This window comes from Chroicocephalus ridibundus, chromosome 1 (assembly GCF_963924245.1).
Source record: "Chroicocephalus ridibundus chromosome 1, bChrRid1.1, whole genome shotgun sequence".
Classification (NCBI taxonomy): Eukaryota; Metazoa; Chordata; class Aves; order Charadriiformes; family Laridae; genus Chroicocephalus; species Chroicocephalus ridibundus.
The window spans coordinates 161,018,772-161,040,259 of record NC_086284.1 but is presented as its reverse complement, the minus strand read 5'-3'; the positions used below and the strand labels follow the sequence as shown (position 1 = coordinate 161,040,259).

Genomic DNA, 21,488 nt, shown 5'->3' with positions numbered 1-21,488 from the left:
CTCTCTGCTCAAAAAGCATCAGAACTGTTTTTCAGTTTGCCATCAAATGTGTTTGTAGACTAAAGAGCTATAACATATTGCAAAAACAGTTACCCTCAAACTTCATCTGCCGTACATAATGTAACTTTAAAAAAAGTGTGCCTGGGCTTTAGAAATATTGTACAGCTGATAGCATCAGCTGCCAATTTTAAGGGTATCTTACTATTATATGAAGAAATTAAGTCCTCCAGAAATGAAGTCAAAGCATTATTAAACTTACTCTAATCCAAAGTCATTCTATTTTAGATAAAGCTTTCATCCAGAGAAGGGAAAAAACCCAAGACAAGCCAAGAAAAGATTTCCAAAGTGTTACCTTCTCCTCTGGCAGACTGGCTGGCAGATTTAGATCTTTGACATTTGGAAACTCTGGCAGTAATGTTCCCAGTTTGGATCGTGGTGAATACGCCACTGTCTGTTTGGTTACTTCTTTTTTTCCTGTTTCGTTGACCCAGGCTGCTCCTTTTTTAGAATACATCACATCATAATATTGGGAGTTTTCTTTCACTGCAATTCCATAATAATGGTACCTGATACATAGAGATGTATATTTATTTCATAAAGCAGATTGTTTGACAATTAAAAAGAAAATAATATGGGGTTAAAAGGAACTGAAAATGCTAATGATTTCTACATCAAAACAGACTGTGCATTAGTTTATATATTATAAACAAGCATTGATTCAGTAGCAGAACATTGCAGTAATATATTGGGCTTCCAATTTTCATTCCTTCTGGTAAAAGTAGCTCTCTTCAGAGTTAATAAAGCTGACTGTTTGCAGGGCAGGAAAATAATGGACTTCCATTTTTTTTCTTCTTAAAAAAAAAAAAAAGAAGCATCCTAAAGCTACTTGTTGGCAGAGCTTTGCTGTGCAGCTGCTCCTTTAGTTTAGCAATAAGCAGAGGTACAGAGCCTCTGCACTGGCCCTTCTGTTGTTATTTCAGCTCCCTGATTCTCAGACCATTGAGGGCTGGTTTGATCCCTGAAAAGCGCGAGTCTTTATTGCAAAGGAGTTGATCAGAAATATTCCAAAAATTGAAAAAACTTCAACGAAAACAGAAGGGAAAAAGAGGCTTGTGCTAGAAAGCAACGAGTGGTAGGAAGTGTATAGTTCCAAATTATTTGCTCCATAACTTAGCATCAGCACTGGGCTTAGATCAGTGATGGATACTACACAATACTGTAACTCTGTCTGTACAGAACACAGTGGGAATTCCACAGTGTGGCTGTGCTACGAATAGGGGTTGGTGGCCCTGTAGCACAAGTTTGTGCTACAACTCAACTTTGTTAAAGGTGTTAATGGAAGCACTGATTACGCAGTCTAACCCTTGCACCAAAGGCAATCTTTTTCCTCTCATAATTTGCTGACTTTTATTTTACTTTCTCAGCTGTAGGCACCACCAACCCATCAGCTAAATTTTTTAATGACAAACGGCATCACAAAATTGTGTTGCTCGTATACTTTTGATTCACCCTGCTTTCCTAGAGGGAATTTTCAGCGATCAAGGATGTAAGGAGTCCTCTCCTTACAGCCTATCAAAAGCCTATCGGACCATGATGAGACACTGTCTTCTGGATCCCACTATGGTGGTAGGAGAAGTTACCATCTCTGGATATCTGCTGTACTCCCCAGACAGTTCCAGATTTCCGAGTGCTGCCGGCAGATCTGTTCCCCTGAATGGACCCTAGTTTGCTTTAGGCAAAATCAGCTGGTTTTACAAAGGTTATCAATTAAACTAGTGACAGAGTGGCATCTACGTAATGGTAGTTTAAACTAACTCAGTTGATGTTTTTCCTTTTTTCCACTCACAGTCATTCACCCACAGACCACTGTGTATCATAATCTCCATCAGAAAGTGGTGGTAAAGAGCTGGAAGCCCTAATCTTGTCTACCAGCACAAGTGGGCTGAGAGGAGGCCCGGGGACTTGTATCAATCTTCTAGTATGTGGCTTCCTTGCCATGCCCACTTTGAATAGCCATGTTGTCTATTAAAAGCATCTTGAACTCAATATTGAATAATCCAGGTGAGAATTATTAAAACATTAAGCTGGCATGGTATGAATCAGATTTCCTCACTTCAGTACCTTATAAAGACACAGTATAGGCTCCAAATCTGCACATCAGGGCTTAGGCCAAAATGTATATTCCACATCAGAAACCAGGCTACAGACTAGTCCTAACCTGTTGCAGATAGATAATGGCAAGTTTGCGCTAACACTGTAGAAGTTTGGCTTTTTAGCTTGAATGGTAACAACTCCAGCTTGCAGTTCAAGTCCCCAGTTTGGTCTCCAGCAGCTGTCACGCATGCACTCTGCGTAAGAGCCATAAAGCTCATGTATGTCCTGTGTGGCGTGTCTGGGGTTGGGGAAATGAAAAGGAAATGCTGCAGGGAGCTAGCTCCACAAATTGCTGAAGGAAAGAGGGGAGAAAAGGGAAAAGGTCACAGCAGGCAGGACTGGAAAACTTCTGGGTGGACCAAGAAGTTTGTATAAGTTGAACAGCCGTTAGTCTCTTATATCAAGCTTCCTCTTAAATCAATTCAAGAAAAAAAATGAATGAAAGCCTGGAAGATGTAGTAGAATTTCATTGTGCATTATTTAATTTCTGCTATATTTCACTTGGCAGTAAGCTACATAAAAGAGTTTTCCAGGCAGTTTCAAAATCATACAGACAGCAATACCCCAATTAACCCTGAAATTTTTCCAGATAGCTTCTTCTGTTAGTAATTTCACTACCCCAAATGGCAAAAACTCACTGGTGCAGTTTACAAAGATTCTTTTGCAAGCACTTTTCTGTATTTCTATCAGAAAAAAAAACCCCAAACCCAACTTAATTCAACAAACAGGGCTTGAAAGTTTGATCTGTAAAAGAATAACATGCAGACTACACAATTATTTTTGTGGTAAATACTGGAATGCTTTTTCCTCTCATGGATCCGGTATCTGCAGCACTTCTTTAAAGAAAAAAGTAAAACTCCCTTCACACCATGTAGTTTCCATCAGTTTAACTAACCTCTTGTGTGCATACTTGAAGAGTTTCAAGCTACAGTATAGAAAGAAATTGGCTTTTATGTTTAGCTGCCTTCTCACGGCTCACCTGTGGTGGAACTGTTTTTAAGCTCAGTGCGATAGGGAACAGCTGCATGCTTACAGCAATGAACCCAGCCGCAAAAAGAGAAAGCCTCACAACTGACGGCCAAGAGTATAGCACCATTGTAGCTCTGAACTTTGTAATGTTACAGGGCAGCTGTGCTATAAAAAGACTGAACGCAGAACAGTGTGAAGTCAGATAATCTTAACCACTTCTATGGCTGAATTTCCTTTGGCAGTAGCAGGGAAGTGGAATGAAAATCATACTGGCAGCAATCGGTCAGCACAGAAGGTGATAAAGGGACTGAAGTGTTAACACCTAAAGTAATTTCTTTACGTAACACTTAATTGAAACGCAGTCAGATGTTTCTGAAAACAAAAGCAGAGCTCAGTTACAGCTGTGCTGGGTCTAGCAAGGAGTGTATTTGTGGTAAATAAATACAGTGTGCATTTAGTGAGCGCATGTGTGTTTATACTTCTCCCCTTCATTGGGTCAAATGAGAATGACTCCTGTATGCTACAATCCTTGGGGTGTTAACCATAGATGAAGACGTAGGCATTCTCTTTTGGAGTAGAACAACTCAATTTCATACCTACTGAGGCTGTGAGATTTGAGTGACTATGATCACCCCCACAGGGGTGACCAGGGACTCCGAGGGGCCAAGGATTTTGCAAAGCACGGACAGCATGCTTTACAGAACCCCCTTCTTATTTCCTAGATAGGGAGCAGAACCATTGCAAAGGTGTCGTGAGAGGAGTATGTGACATGAAAGCCCCTCTGATAGAATCATAAAATGGTTTAGGTTGGAAGGCACCTTAAAGATCATCTAGTTCCAACCCCCTGCCATGGGTAGGGACATGATAGGCATGCAGGATAGGGGGAAAATACACAAGAGATATTAAGTCTCATTTATTTTTAGCCTCATTGAGAATAAAGAGACATAGATTTTTGAGATGCAAAACACCTTCAGTCAGGAGATCAAGAGCATCTTGCCTGCCTGAGAGCCTCCCCAGTTTGGAAATACAGCAGTGCTCATCCCTTTCGTTAAACAGGAAGACAAATGACAAAGTTGTAGTCAATGTCAGAGTGATTTGATGGCTGACAGTGGGTACTCTCATACAAATGCTTCCATAAAGCTACTTGTACACACTTTCACTCCACCTTTCTGAACTTCCAAAGAACTTATATTCAGTGCTAAATCCTGACTCTCTGAGTCTGGACCCATCATGCTTTCCTAATATGCTGTTGGACTAGCCCAGAATTTGCACCCGAGAGATTTCTGGTGGCTCTGTTATGACTGATGTTATGGTAGCTCTGAATTTGCACTTGGGAAGAGACTTCAAATCTTCAATTAGCTGCTTAAATATGGCTGCTCTAGAAAAAGAAAGCTGAGTTATAAAAATTAGGGGAATCTCAAGGTGGGGAAAAAACATTTGGTCCCATCAAAGAGATACTGCTTGGGATGGACCACTTGTTAGAAGAGCACAGTAAAGGTAATTTTAATGGCATTTTTTTAGCATCTTAATTTCTTTTTTTCCTTTAAAGAGTGGGTCATTCTAGCTTTAGTATGTAAGTTCAATTCTGATAGCATATTTGTTTCTCAGCATGTAGCAATATTGTGTTTCTAGGCTTTGTTTTAAAAGGAACGCTTTACCAGCAAATACGCTCAGGTTTTCATTTCCCCCTCCATAGTTTTCCACTTGTGATCTACAGAGACTACCTTTAGACTACCCTGTAGAATTCTATGAGAGCTAATCAAGAAAAGCATATATATATATATATATACACACATTTAGGGGACTTAATGCTTGCCATAAAAAGATCCAAAGCTCCGCTGGAAAAATTTCATGGAGTCCACAAGCAGAAAAAAGTATAAAAATGTCGCTGTATCCTTTTTATAAATTGGTAGAATCACATCTTGTCAACAATTGGAAAAAGTCAAATACTCCAGAAAGTGCATTGTTCTTTCTGAATCAATTTCTCATTATGAAATTAGGATGAACTGTTTTCAGGAAGGACCATCTTTTGGCTAAGGCAATAAACTAATTCCTTGATCACTTACAGATATGTTGGTTTGCGTTAGACAGGAAAAATGGCGGTTAAATCCAGGTTTGTGGACAATTTCAGTTTAGGCCAGTGTATGTTCCAACCTAAATTCCAGATAGCATTCTGCCACTTGTCCTCCAAACCGAAATATGATGTTAACCAGCTGTCATTTCCCAGCTTCCAACAGCAACTCCCTGCTAGGTGTGAATGTCCTTTACATTGTGTAAAGTGAGTTGAGATGAAAAACATCATAGGAAAAATACGGAAAATATTGCTGATGAAATCAGTAAAGTGTCCATTAGACACCTTTGCAGGACTATCACAGCTGAATAGCAAAGACTATAATAGAATCTCCATCAAAGTTGGATTTTAAGTTCCCAACTGGACAAGTTATTCCCTGATCTTATATTATTCTATTCACTTAAAGCCAGAGCCAGATGGGGCCCTGTGTGAGATGACAATAATACCATACACTGCTTACTTTGATTGGCCTCTGGTTCCAAGTCGTCTTGTCGTTAGCTGTGGAAACTGTTGCCTTATTATCTGCAAATAAATTGCACTGATATTAGAGAAAATTGAAAAGCATATTTTCTAATACTTAATTTAATATAGACTGTTAAGACAGAAAAGCAGAAAAACTGTACTGCAATGTCAGCAAAATTCATGGCAGAAGAAATAAAAAACCCCAAACTTTTGATGTTTTCCATTACTGAAAGAAGAGAAATAGATTTTAAAATTCAGTATAATTCCATTACACAGAATCACAGAAAGGTAGGGGTTGGAAGGGACCTCTGGAGATCATCTAGTCCAACCCCCTGCCAGAGCAGGGTCACCTAGAGCAGGCTGCACAGGAACGCGTCCAGGTGGGTTTTGAATATCTCCAGAGACGGAGACTCCACCACCTCTCTGGGCAGCCTGTTCCAGTGCTCTGCCACCCTCAATTAACTACCATTAATTTAAATAAAGACTTTCTGAAGTTACTGGAGTAGAAATCATTTCCTTAAAATCTAAGGTCAATTCTGCCTCTAAACTAGGGAGGATGGTACCTCAAATTGGCCTAGTATTTATTTATGTCAGTTTGCAGGATCAACAAACTTGGGTTTGCTGCAAATAGAGGAAACTCTCCTTTTGAGAGTTTTGGAGATCACAGTTCTTTAAAGACCTTCACAATCCTGCCATTAAACAGCCCTTTTTCTAAAAGATGACGGCCTGAAAAGATTTTGGTATCTGACAGTGGCACCACTTCTACCAGGGAAGACTCACTGTTGCATTTGTAAAGATAGCTCGTAATCAATTTATCCTCTATGGAAACAAGTGCACCTCAGAAACAGCAGGGTATCATCAAGAATCTGGACTTTAGTCTGTCAGCAGAGATTAAAAGAACATTGCTACTGTAAAACAAAACTTCTTTAGCGCCACATGCATTTAAGGAAATGCATTAATGAATGTAGATTGTGCCTTCAGTAATCAGAGCCTCTGTCAAGCAGACTAGTCCTGATGAAAAAGTTCACTGTAGTTGCTGGAAAGGCAGCACTCAGCACCTCACAGGATTGAAGCTGACTCTCAGTGTGGTCTGCAGTACAAGGAAAATTCTTCAGGCAGAACACCCGTGCAAGAGAGACTGCAGTAAGCCTTGAGGATTCACTTGCAAAGGGAATTTATTTTTTTTTTTTAATTTGTAATCTATTTTAGTCATATTTTCATTATATAAATTGCTAAGTGTTTCCTCTTTCAGGGGGACACCAACTAATGTTAAGGGAAAACAGGCATACAAGATGGAATACAACTGCTCAACCAGAAGAAAATGTCAATTAAAATTGACTAAATAATATAGATTTTTTTTCTTCATGAGCCATTTTGCCACTGTGATAAATATTTAATTCTGATTGATGACTGAAAGCTCTGGAACATGTATTTGGATCAAAAGCTGCTATATAAATAAAGACATTACAATGTCACATATTTGACCATTTCTTCAGTAATATTTTCTTCAGCAAATGTACAATCAGCTTCCCTCTGTACCATGTAAAAATTGTTCTGTGTTGGTTTCCAAGAGCTTTGTACAATGTGGCTGATGTCAAAAACACAGCACAGACTCAGAGTCGCTAGGTTGTTCAGCTTTAATTTCTGGAGCAAAACTTCAGCAAACAGTAAAACACTTTTGTGGAGCTGTGAAAGTTCAGCCTAGCTGTTTGATAAATGAGCAGACAGGCAAGCAGCCCTTCTTTCTTTTTTTGTATGGATTCAATGAAGCCTGCCTAAAGAACACCACATGCTGTTCCAGCTACTGATCTAACATTCCGCAACATCTCAGCCTTCCAAATTCCCTTTAATTACACATTAATCCCACCCCTCTCTCTTTCATTTTCTGCAGACAGGGTTGGGGGCTCCACAAGGCTGTGGGAAAAAAGGCAGCGTTGAAGAACTACTTTCTGGGGATGGTTTTTCTGGGCTAGGGAATTTTTCTTTTTTTTTTTTTTGGTGGCAGTTATCATTCAGAAAATACCCTTCCTCTCCAAAACTTGATTTTACACCAGTAGACTTACAAGTAAATCTTAATATTAGGGATACTTTTACCTTATTTTTTCTTTTGGAACAACTTGAACCCATATTACTTTCAAAGTCTTTCTAGTAGTGATGAAGCGTTACAATGCACACTGTAAATGCTACTTTATGAACCATATGCCGTGGGAGTTTCTGGGATTTAAATAAATCAGCCAGTTCCTACATACCAGGGCAGAGGTGATCAGGAAAAGAGAAGAAAAATGGAGCAGCTGATCAGATGATCCCTTTTTCTTTTCTTTGTTTGTTTCTTTTTTAAATCCAGCACATTTTAAACAATGAGACACACCTTTCAGAATACAGCTGAAAAGTATGCATCACTTAAAGTATTCTTTACCAATAATAATAATAAAAAGAATAATCTAGCAAACTATTGGAAAAAAATGTCAGGACTTTTTGATCTAATGGTGCATATATAAAATATGTATAACATGGCATACTCATGCTTGGGTGCTGGTACACATAAGCATATGGGTATTTGTGTTGGGAATAAAACAAGCCAAGTACTAAAAGAACTAGCTGCTCATATAAATGTTTATATTCAGCTACATTTATGCAAATGCCACTGTAATGATATTGCCAAAGGCAGTGAGATTTCCCTGAAAGGAGAGAAGTAGTCAGATCAGGAAGGACAAAGTGGAGTTCTCTGTGTGCTGGAATCAATAGAAAAAGCAGAGGGTACAAAGTGTTGATTTTTAAATCATACTTTTAGGCTGAAAAGTCCCTCTATAAAATACATCATCATTGTGTTTCATGCTTATTAACTTTTAAAGACCTACAGAGAAAATGAGTTAATTTTACAGCTGGGTGGGGAGGGAAGAAGGTTCCTAATTGCCGGACATGAAAATTCAGGTTTGAATCTGAAAACCAAGTTGGATCATTTTCCTTTCATCACTGCAATGGGGTTGCGCAAGCAAACGAATCAAGAACAGACCACGCAGTTTGAGCAGCTTTCTGAATGGAGCCCAGTCCCTGGTTCTCACAGCAGCGCTGGCTTCTCAACAGAAGCAGGGGGAAAAAGATCTCATGGGTGGTATCCAAGGGAATTTTGGAGCGAACAGGCCTTTTACCATTGTCCTTCAATGGAACTGAAATTTCATCTCATACTTCTCCAAAGTGACCACAAATCCAGCTGCGCTATGAGATCTGCTGAGTAAAAGGGTACAGGTTTTACATTTTCCCAGTAAAATTCCACCTAAATTATGTGGCACTTTTAACTGTTAGGCATTTTTTTATGCCACTTGCCTTTTTGGTTTTCAGACAGATGTAGACCGGGAGTTTCACTTGCAAATAACTTCTGTCCCTACTATTAGCCTCAGAAACCAATGCTCCTTCAATTTCTTTCTCAGTTACTAAACTTCAGTTGTGTTCTTCATCTCTCTCCTCTGTGCCCTGCCCAATACCTGATCTTGCTTTATGCCTATAGAAGATCTCGTATGCCTTTCTTGATTAAAAAAAAAAATAAATTAAGAACCGCCTTATCTTTTTGCACCTCCATAGTTCTTTCAGTGGATGCCTACTGTATACGTAAGAGCCAAATACAAGTCATTACATTATAAAACAACATAAATATAGTTTACACCTTTTCAGGGGACTACTATACCCAGGTCAGCATTCGTCTAACCCTTTTGCAGGCAATCCTGATACACTGTTTTAGGAATGCCTTTAGAATATAAAGGGACCTCTTTCTTTCTGGCAGGCAGTAATCTTTCCACTCTGAATGTATGGGGCAGCCAAAGTGAATGCAAGAAAGAAAAGTTTTCCCTTATCATTCTCTCACACAGAGATTACAATGCTGGTAGTACAACACTCAACATAGATTGCACAGATCTTGGAGCTAACAGGATTTTCATCCCATTTTGGCTTTTTTAAACCTAGTAGGTGGTGTCTGAATAAACTTGAATTAAATATCTAGTTACTGGTATTTTTGGTCATTCTTAAAATAATGGAATAAAAATGAAATAAGTTACTTAAGTATCTAAGCAAATCAGATACAAGCTTTATGAGCTATAAAAACACACTTCCTCTGTAAAGGTCTGTACTGCAGTCTGCACAACCTGTTAACCTGAGACATGGCTAACTGCAGGAGTTGTTCTGTTACCCGCAGACGGCTGCAAAGGTGTATTCCTTCATCCTGATTACTGCCAGCTGTAATTTCTGCCATTGCAGCTCTCCTCACATCTCCAGCACTGTGACATTGCAACACAAGCAGAGCCAGCCCCGGCTTTAAAATGAGGAATGCAGTTCCTATTCTGCCTTCATCCATACACTGTGACCCATCACGCCTCATGGCATTCACTACCAAATGTGAACTTTATGTTTCCCAATCTAGATTATTCCATGATATGAGTCAAAAGTGGGGGGAGGTGGGGAGGGGGGGGAAGAAACACAAGCCATCTCATAAAGCATCTTATGTATCCGTGTTCACGCTAACAAATAAGGATGGAAGAAACCAGAGATGTCTAGAAACTTTTGAAGTCATTTTTTCCTCCCTTCCTATGTCAAAATATCAATTTTTTTCTCTGAGGAAATAGGCAGAAGATGACTTTTAGAAGTCTTCTCCCTGGAATAATTTTAACTGCTACTTTTCAAAAGGCATGTTCATTTTGTTAGTGCATCTGATCTAGAGTGATGTTAATCTTCATGACTCTTGTTCTTTTCTATCTGAAATAATTCTAGCCATGCTTCTAGAACTTCCCAGGGTAATGAAATAAAATCAAATTAAGTTGCAACCCAGCATTTGTACTCTGCCAGAATGAGAAACAGATTTCAGGCTCCAGGCTCTGGAGCTCTGGGAGGTTCTAGAGAGATTCTAAATACAGCAGATTAAATTCTCTTTCCTCTGATAACAATTCTTCATAACAGGGCCTGGATCTATTTACCTCAAGTTTCAAGTCCCAAATCTAGAAGATACGGTTTGCTTTTATGAATTCAGGTACAGAAGATTTGTGTTTATTTACCAAATTCTACTGTAGCGATTCAGTCTTAAGCTTCTTTGCCATAGCAGCAGGAAAGAAACCAGTGATTCCAAATATAACTATACTCCCACACAGCTATGCTTTCTTTAATCTCACCACTGTGAAACAAGAGATAAAAAACCACTGATATCCTCAATTTTATACGATAAGTGTAGAATTTTTGGGCTCATTCATCTTTGGCCTGGTACTGCTCCAGCTAGACCATTCTGGGGTTTCCTCATCTGCTCCAGTACTTTTGAAAATCCTGCCCTGAGGCAATCTGTTATTATTAACGTCTGTGCTAACAGGCACCTTTTGGCTCAAATGTGGCTGGGGGCTGGCTTAACAGCACATTACCTTGAAGAAGAGGTCACAAAATCTTTGCCCCAAGAAACATCCACTGATAGGAAAGAGTACAATCAAATTAGCCCATTACAAAACATCATTCCTGTCCCCTAAATCCACCAAACTGTGCAAAGAAAAGGAGAAGAGGTGTGACTGCGTCTATAGTCTTTCTACTTCTTGCTTGCTTACTTGCATGGCCCAAAAGAGAAGACTGTAGTGTACAGGTCCAGTATTCTTGACCCCAGATCTGTTGTCTGTTTAGATCCACTCACTTCCATCATTTTGTAGAACAGGGCACAGTCTAGCTGTAGGATGAGATCTTGTTTCTAGCACTGATACATCTCAACTGCAAAGCAAGTCAGAGAAGCCTGCTGGCACTTTCTCCAATGCCTGTGTCCAATTCTGCCTGCTACAGAGATTAGGCGCCATGAGGAGCTCCAGCTGAACCAGACTCTTTAGGGAAGCTTGTGAGATCTCTCCTCAAATTCATCTATTTACAGTAATATCCTCCTTCAGCAGCTCCACTGGCCAGATGGAATTCAGCCTAAGGCATGATCAAACAGATTACTGCATCCCAACAAAGCTGCAAACATTGAAAGCTCTGACTCAGATGCCTAGCTGAGCCGCAGCCACTTTCAGTGCTGACTTGCTGAAGCCAAGCAGATCTAAACCCCTGCATAACTCCCCCTGCTCTGTACTGATGCCAGCACACTTAACTGCCATCACCATATCTGTGGGAAAAGGCTGAGCGCCAGCATCCCTGCACTCTGGCAGACCTGTTAGGTCTCTGTAAGAACAGCCTCTGGGACATGTTGACAAGGCATGAGGTACAGCAGCCCAGAGGCCACTCTACTTCATGCTTAAGACCTAACTAGAAGCCAGATGCTTGAAGTGGAAAAGCCAGTAACTCCAAAGTCACTCCAAAGAAACTCAGGTGTCCTTGCTGGTTTTCTTACTCGTCAAGCTCAAGGAGAAAAAGGCAAGAGTCAGAAACCTGCAATAATACAAGGGATTCGTGAAGCAGAGCCAAGGGCACAAAGAGCTTTCCAATGACACCGTAGGATCCCCGTTCCTCACACTTATATGACTGCTTGCTTCTGCAGTACTTGTACTATTACGGCCTCCTCAGAGGAGCTTGGCCTAGAAGACTCTGTATCAGGAAGAAAAATCATGCTGGTGTGAACTGTTCTTTGGTCAGAACCTTAGCTGTTAAAAAGGGATGAAGGAAAAGCAGGGACTGCTCAGATGGCACTGATAGACTGATACAGTCCTTCAATGCAATAACAGAAACCACATCCTCAGCTTTAGATTGATTTTTCCCCAGTTCTATTTTTCTTTTCTATATTGACTAGAAAAAAGGCTAATAAAAAAAACATTCCATACATAGTAACTGTTCATAATAAAACAAGTGCTGTTTTAGTCTATCAGAAGAGAGCACTAAGAGTAAATTTGGCTTTGCTATACCAGCTACTGTTGAGGCTACTTAAGAGCAAATTGACATTACAGGACAAAAAAAAATAGATCTTCAGGAGAAGTATCTCCTTATGCACAGCAGGCAATTCCAGATGCGTGCGTTTCAATAAAAAGACAAAACAGAATGCAATCACATTGCAGTGTCATTATCAAAGAGATTTCAATAAGGCTACTTGTCTGTCCTTTTTAAGCATCAAATATGTATAGTAAGATAGCACGAAACTGTAAATCTTATGTTAATCATGCTAGGAGGAGCAGTCCTACTGGCAAAATTTCTGGGCATAGAGACAGTGCATAGTGATAAAAGAGGACTCTGGCTGGTACAGCTTGTACCTCCTTGGAGCACAGTACACTACTGGGGGGAAAAAAAAAAAAAAAGCACTTTTCTACTGGTATAACTGTGCTTCAGCCCTTTTTTTTTTTTTTTAAATAGGGTGGAAATATTGGTCAAAAGTGTAAAAGATCTATTTCCTAAATAATATTACAAATCTGTTACGGACTTTAACCTTCTTTATTTAGTGAAATAAAGTTATTGGCATCTAATTTTCACTTACAGCAAAGCCACTCAGGGAGCAATAAAGAAGCTCTAAAATTCATGTGAGCGTGCATCCTTGTTAAACCTCTTTATTCTGCCAGAGTGATGTAAAGGGACCTCAGGCTGGGGGAGAGCCCCCCTGCAGTGTCAGCATCCTTCATTTTCCTTTTCAAATATTAATTTACTATTGCTTGTGAAAAAGACATGGCAGGAAAGCACCAGAAGGATAAAAAGAAAAACAAAAGATGAAAATATTTAACCTCCAGGGGGCATATGGGAGTTGTGGGAAGAACACTTCATGAGGATGCAAAAGAGGTTGCACCAGGAGAAATTGTTCTGTGAGAGAGATGCGGCAGTCTGGGAGGTGACTTAGCACTGCACAGTAAATTTAAAGCAGTGAACTGAGCACACGGAAGAGAGGGGAAACCGGTGCAGAGGAGGAAGATAACATCTCCAACAGGCTTGACTAAGAAAATAAGGTTCATACGGGGTCTCAAAAGAAACAAAGAACAAAAATGAGTCTTGTCTGAGGAAATAAACTGAAAGAGAAGCTCAAAGGCCTGCCAACCCAGCTGAACAGCTGGGTGACGCGTTACATCTAGAAGAGAACCAAGAAGCCGTAAGCAACCCATCCATACGCAATAGCTACTGGGGGATTTGGAAATGCTCAAAACATTCCTGCTTTTTAAGTAATTTGATTCAATGAAGGCCCCAATTCAGAATGAGTTAGTGTTTGCAGCTAAACTCAGTGATAATAATGAGTCAGAGCCTTCATGTAAACACATTGCTCAGAAAAAGACCTACACCTCTTCAGCCCTCCCCACTGCAGGCAGCGGCAGAACTTCCAGTTGGAAACACCTTAAACTGCTCTGCGAGTCCACGGGGTCCCAGAGCAGAGCTGGAGGCATTTGCAGCACAGGGCTGAGGGGCACAAGGTCACCGTCTTTTTTAAGTGACCTCAGCAACAGGGCTTTCACTCCTTCTGCTGAAGACTCATTCACAGTCTAAACATGTTCACTGGGAGAAAGCTTTTTCTCATATGCAACATCTTATTGTTATAACTCAGTGACATGCCTACCCTTCCTCACTTTACTTCACTGTCTTTTCACTGGTTGTATGGAACAGTTTTACTTATTCTGCTTCACTTTGGGGTGAAATCCTCATCCTGCTGAATATAATATATTTTGCTGCCTACAGTAAGAGCCAAAGTTTTACACTGGCGTCTCCACTTTCTGATGCTGAGCTGTAACCAGTGAATACAGGGCCGTCCCTAGCCATCGTTTAGTTAAAGTGTATGGGTAAAAGAGAGCTTGGTCCTATCTTTTGCAGGCAAGAAAAAGTTCTGTCATGACAGACTAGGCAGTGTAGCTGCCTGTAATTTTTATATATTAATTGGGTGAGTAAAGAACTAAAATCTTGGCTAACATATTAAAGCTACAGGTCCATTTGTCATACAAGAATATATCATATTAACAACTATACTAGAGTCTTCCTTATTTTATATGTGCTTTAACTGGTTTAGGGGAATAGGTTGCCTTTTTTTTTTTAAAGGTGTTTATTTATACAGTAATCCTGTTCTTTCCTCTTCTTGTTACTTTTGTTGCTATTCACCTGGTTTCCTCAGGAAACACTCTATGAGATATTACTGTTTCTCTGTTAATTTCTCCACCCCCCAGACAATTTTTTGTTTTGCTAATCCAATATTACCAAATGCCTGAAGCCCAGCCCACGTCCTACAAGTTTAATAGAAAACACTGGCTGGATAGTGTGGAGAGTATATTGCTGTTAACGCTGAGGACAAGAGAGGGAGGAAAGCTCTACCTTTAGCTGAGCCATTTGGCACTGCCTGACTGGACAACCGTGAGTATGAGGCAACCAGTCAACACCTCTATTGCTCTGAACCAGCCACCCCATGTGCTGCTTCTTGCCCAGCTGTCAGCAAGGGAGCCGGGGGGAGGGCCAGAAGGAGAGAAAACGAGACTGGCAAACAGACAGACAGACATGAGTGAATCTAAAAATAACGTAGAAAGGTGCAGCAGATGTGAGAGAAAACTGAAAGAGGCAAGACTTTGATGCAGTGACTGGGACCTGGAAATAATTGGAAGTACTGCAGGGAAATATGGAGATATTATATAAGATTTAGGTAAAACTGTTGATTTTGGGAACATAGGAGATGGTAGGAAACAAGGTCCATTAGTTCAGCTGTTCAAGAATGACTTGTCTGTTCTCCCTTCCATGCTCAGTTGTGGACGTATTTTACTGACATCACACTTAAGTACACAAGGGCTGAAGCGTTGCCTACAAAACCTTAATCTGGAGAGATTCTGGAGACAAGTTTCAAATGTCTCCACTGTTGTCTTTAAAAGTGAAATCAACGCTATTCTGTTATTTGAGATGTAACTGAGTATGTTACAATACATTAGGATGTTACTTACTACAGATTGTTTTAATGTGCTGAACTCCATGTCTCTTTCTAAAAACTACCAGTCTGTTAAAGAAAAAGCCTAAATGTTTAACATTGCCCACAGAGCTAAAGTTCAAAGATGAATCATAAATTCAATGTGGTCTATTGAAAGGCAAACTGTCTACAATTTCACAGAACAACTAACTCCTTTCTCTGGAGAAGATGACAGCTGCAGGGCTCTTGAGGATTTCCAACAAGGACAAACATGTCTGGGGTCTCTGTTTCAGCAGCTAAGAGCGGAAGCCCTCAAATAACACCTATTTCACTGCACTGCCTCCAAGGCATTTACGCAACACACATTGCCAATACGGTATTTAAGTCACATGATAACAACTCTGTTGGCTAAAACTTCGTGCATGTACCTGCTCCTAAGGAGAAGCTGACCGCAAACTATTGATTAAGTGGGTGTCTGCCTTGCAGATCTTCATGACTGTGCAGTACATTTTCTTAGCAATAATAGGTTGGAAAGAATCACTGGGGTCTGCTCCATGTTCTGCAGATGTAGAAGCCTGTTCCACTTCAATATTTGTGTCGGTGTTGTCTGAGGTTCCTGGACACACCTGTACAGAAACCTCAGTTCCCAGATCCAAGAGTAATGGCCACACAAAACACTAGGTTAGGATGTACAGTACTAGGATGGTTCTGTATGGCTTCCTCTCCACAAAAAGAAGAGAGGAACAAGTTTCACGCATCACTGCTTCAGAACTTTATTGCAACCAAGTGGAAAACACTTGTAACACACATCGAGCGCATGAAAAACACATTGGAATGCCATGATTTTTGGATGGAAGACCCTGTACCTGTCCTGCTAGTGCTAGGTCAAGGTACTCCTACTGATGAACAGGTGTATGTGTATGAGGGGCAGGGGAGAAGGAGAATGGAGTAATATACAGTATAACAAGACTGATGCATACTGAAAATTGGTGAATTCCCTGGTAAATTTATGTTCTGATTAAATTATTTCAAAACATTTACACCTTATAGTTTACAGAAGCTTTTAGCAGCAGCAGAAGTAGCATCGTGTAAATTTTACCCATGTTCCAAATGTGTTAGCCTGCATGAAATCTGTTTCTTGTTCTCACTGTTCCTAAATTACACGTTGCCTCTATACTTAGCACTTGGTAGCAATAATACGTACAACAAAGTTTCATTCACACTTATGCAGTGTATTTAAACAGAAACCTAACACAGAATCAACTGAGCTATGCATGTCTTTAAGACACAACAAACACAGTAACGTTACAACATGGTACACTTTACTTGCCTTGCTAAACTGCCTACATAAAGACGCACTATAGCAAATGACACCTCATTAAATACATTCTTCTCCTTCACCTACTCTTTACACAGGCACTTACCCTAGGAACAATTTTCCTTCTTTGAATACCCAGCACTTCTATAGAACAAATGTTGCAAACACTAGAAGAGAACAGCTGTCAGGACAGTCGGCTTCAGATTCATGCTTGCAAGCATTTGAAAAACAGTGGCAAACTTTACACTTTTTTTTTTTTTCAGCCTACAAGTTTTAAAGGCCTGAGACACATTATATAATAAAATTTCAGTTTTAAATAAAAAACTAAAAATACCACCCTATTTTTCACTGAGAGAAAAATATCACCTGACAAGCAAATCCAAAATAAGTACTTTACTCAGCATCCTAGCTGGCCATTAATGTCTGCTACCGATGTATAACACAAGAGCTTTACTGCTCACACCCGGACTATGCAGACCTGCATCTGTGCTAAAAGTGCATCTCCGCTGTGAGTCTGGAGATAAACCCAGTGGCTCTTACTAGAGCCAGACTGGGAAGCAGAAGCACAAGGAATCACACTGCAAAGGAAGCCTGTACCTGCAGCGCCACACAAACGCCGTTAGATGCTTTCTGGACTTTCACATCTGGAGACACTGTACCCCACTATGTGGACTTGCCAGTGTGGGCTGATATCGTTAATTCAGGAATCTCCGTACTGTGCTTACAAGAAGAGCATAGACAGGGCCCAGAATTAAGTGATTGATATTTTACACTTTGATTTAAAAAAAAAAAAAATATATATATATATTTGCTAAAGCAGGGCAGATCACAATGCAGATGGGGTTACATTGACTTGTATTCAACTTCCAAACTGCCAACATTGTATACCATGTCTGGGGCTGCAAGTCATAAAAAACGTTTAGTGTATTCCAGAGCTGAATTATTATTAGAAATTATTCCAACCTTCTAAATAGTTAAAATCTTAGCCTTTGACCAATAACTTGAATACATAAGAGATTCCCTTCATCTACCTCTAACTTTAATGGTAAATGATGATTTAATTCTTTTCAATAATCCAAACCCAACTGAACCAGGTGAGAGCTTGGGGCATCATACTGCTATTTAGACTCACCTTCCCAAAGCTGGCGGCATTAACAGGTTGCGTGTCATTTTTCTCACAGAAGTCCAAGTAATGCATGTAGAGAGCACTTCGAGGAATGCAAACACCTTCTGCAATCTCATAGTTCTCCTCCAGCCTTAAAAAGCAAATATCAAACAGAGAGAACTGCAAGTATGTTGGATGTCCTGTATGGTAAACAGTATGCAAAGCTGCATCTTTAAGACCAAACATTCTGGCTTCTGCTTGTCTACTTGGTTCCTAAGTGTTTTCTTCCTGAGTGGTCCTTCCAATTCACTTCCGTAATGCTTACTTGCTTCATTTGGTTCATGTTTGCTATCAAAAACATAGGCTGTGAGTTCTCAAGCAAGTAGAGATTAGCACGAAGGATACTGAGTTTTGACCATGCTCCAAAAGTGCTATTTTTAGGAAAAAATATACCAGTAATCTGTTACACACCAAAACCATCCTTCAGTAAACAAATATACGAACAACTACCAAACAACAAACATTCACTAAGGGAAAGCATTGTCTCATTCTTTACAGGACTCTTCAATCCTGTCCAACTGCAAAATTCCATACCTTGAGGAAGCAGATGTGCAAGTTATTTGCAAATACTCAAGAGTGCACACAAAATCATATCTGTATAATGTGTTCTTGCTATTGCTTATGGGAAAAGTGAAAAAAAGAGTCCACAATCTGAACACAATCCTGAATAAAATAATGAAATAACATCCTCCTTTGCCTTGTAGAAACTATTATTATTCACTTGCGCATGCAAACACACAAATATAAAGTTTTAAATTATGGATCAAATATACGAATAGGCATATGCTTCATCTTTAAAATCTGAAACTGGGCTCATTATAAGCCTATAGATTAGAAGAAACATTCCTTTGAAATGACATTTTTCTGACTGCTAATCAAACAAAGTTCATGAGGTATTTACATACACATCAACTTTAAACCAGAATTAATCTTGTCATCCATGGTGTCACTCATATGCATATAGTTACACGTCTGCCTGTCTGCTGGCTAGGAGAAGAAGGTAGGTGCAACTTCCTCTTGAACATATTAGAAAATTAATACGTATTCTCAAAAACCTCCAATTTTACAGCAAATAACCCCCTGTCATTTGACAGCTATAGAACACCTTCCAAATATCTAGTTTCTCTCCTTCATTGCCTTTTTCAGGACCTACCTACCTTCCATTTCAGTTATCGTGATCATTTGTGACTGCAAACTATTTTAATAAGATATCCGGCTAGATGAATGGAATCAGTTTGTATGAGCAACATCTATTCTTCCTTGGTTTCTACAGAAATATCATCACGGCATCTTTCCTCAAATTCATAGCACTTTAACAAAACCTCCTTTCAAAACCTGGAGAGTTCGTTTGTATACTATAGCTGCTAATTGGAATGTCAGCTTCCGTGACCAAGACAGGACAGAAAGAAAAGCGGTTAATTATTTCTGTTCATATCTGATGAATTTTTCTCTTTTTCTCCTCTCTTTCACAGAGAGTCATTAGTCTGACACTGAACAATGCTCCATTATACCTGAACTTTTTTTTTAATGATCAAAAAACCCATCTTGCTCCACTTCTTTTATTTTCCTGTCTTTTATTTAACAACTTTATCATATTTTGAATTCAGCTTCATTCTACAGTATTATAGAAAGATAATGAACTCAATCTTCTACCTAACAAATCATTACCAGAAATAATATGTATATAACATTTTAACTGTCCTAATAAAGCCATGTGAAATCCAGTAATTCACAATGAGACCTTTTGTACCACTACAGTATAGCAATAAGCCCCCTAATCCTTCCAGAGGAATGACAATTTTATCTGTCCCTATTACTGTTTCCCTCTTTATACTTATATACTTCTAGATTAAATGAGATTATTCCATAGCAGAGTCAGGTCTGTAGTTTGTTACAGACTTGTTTTTAGATAGGAAAGCAACAGAACAACAGTGAGGTACCATTGCTCATCACATAAGGGATTCTAGAACAGATTAATTTTGATGCATTATAACAATTTCTGTGAAACTACTAATCTGGGGAGAATCCATCACGTAGCAGTGCATTACCTTCCTCTTTTTTACTTCTTTTTATGAATGTTCCAAAAAATAGAATAGTTTTGTTATCTTTAGCTTCACAATACTGTTATTATTTGGAGCACCTACACTGTAAGCCACCAAACTGCATGGAATTAGGCTGTCTTTGCTTTGAATCATTCTGTGTTTGGAGAAGTAAACACACATGTGTAGACACACACAGAGCAAATTGAGGTAAAATAAAGTTTCATGCTTACAATTTGCTCAACCAGTTCACCAATGAAATAATCATGAATGTTTTAGAGACTAGTATTTAGCAAGCTATAGCTTTACAATAGTAATGAACACAGGAACATGGGATAAGCACAGGATACTAGTTAGTGATATATTCACGCCTTAACAGTTAAATTCAGGCTGGTGCAGTTTCCCCAATTACGATGTATTTGGCAGTAATGATACATTTACTAGGCCTTTCACTTCATTTTGTGTCATCAACGAAACAAAACAAGAAACATCATTCCTGTCTCCAGGAAACAGATGTTTAGCCAGGCTGAGAGTTATCCAGACATGCTTCTGGCGTCTTCAGCTACTTCCTCCTCCTCCTCATTTTCAGCTTTCGATGTACTTTGCATTTGGAGAGGCAGAGAGATCCCTATGGGATTGACATTGTTCACTCTTTTCAGCAAGACGCCAGGCAAGAAATAATTAATAAAGGTGATGGCAATATGAGCCATGTGACAAAATGTATGTATTTCCCTTATGTCTTGCTTCACTTTCCCTACAACTTTCCCCCTCTTCTTTTTCCTTGCTACTGATGTTTCCTCTGCTTTGGTTCTCCAACACAGTCTTGCCTTCATTAGCTGTAAATGATAGCAGCATCTAACAGCAAAAACATGACCAGCTTTAATTTGTCAGACACCAGACACTGCAGACAATCCTGGTGCTTCCATTTGCCAGAACAAAGCAAGTTTGGTACTTTATCCTGAAATACTGTCAATAATTTACCCCACCACTTCCATCACTTGAATCAGTCCCAGAGATTCCAGAAGGAGGGTAGGACACATGCTTACCCAGGGCATATTCAGGTAAATTTAGCCTTTTGTCTTTCTTCACTGCGCAAAAATTTGGTCTGAGGCCTAAGCAGGTAGAACTGTCAAACACATAAAGCTCACCTACAGGAAGTGCTCAGAGCACCTTTTGTACAGTGCTGACCACAATAGTTTACTGGCCCATGGGTTGCTAGTACAAATAACCTGATGTTAACATGTCTGTTTTGCCAGAACAGCGGAAACTCGACATCTTCACACAAGGCAAGCTTGCTACTTTAGCACTTTGTTCACATTTTTGAGCTTGTAATTTTGTTTAGTGTATCAAACACAGTAGCAGAGTTTCTCTGGGCAACACCAATTCAAAGCTGCAGTACGTAGGCTGAAAAGCATATGGAAACCACCAGAAAACTGTTCTATGATATGGCTATTAGGCCGGGAAAGTTTTACCTACAGGTCTATGAATAAATGACCCAATCGTATAATTCAGTTTGACGCCAG

General features: G+C 39.6%; 1 protein-coding gene across 3 annotated transcripts in view; it reads right to left on the bottom strand.

Annotated features, from left to right (window-relative positions):
- Window positions 1-21,488, bottom strand: part of RFX4 (regulatory factor X4) — a 99,150-nt gene that overhangs the window by 47,544 nt on the left and 30,118 nt on the right. For all 3 annotated transcript variants that reach the window (XM_063321211.1, XM_063321222.1, XM_063321200.1), the window contains exons 4-6: window positions 17,894-18,017; window positions 5,655-5,716; window positions 353-566 (exon numbers count right to left, since the gene is read on the bottom strand). In XM_063321211.1, coding sequence (XP_063177281.1) covers window positions 353-566; window positions 5,655-5,716; window positions 17,894-18,017 — 400 coding nt within the window. The remainder of the gene's footprint in view (window positions 1-352; window positions 567-5,654; window positions 5,717-17,893; window positions 18,018-21,488) is intronic.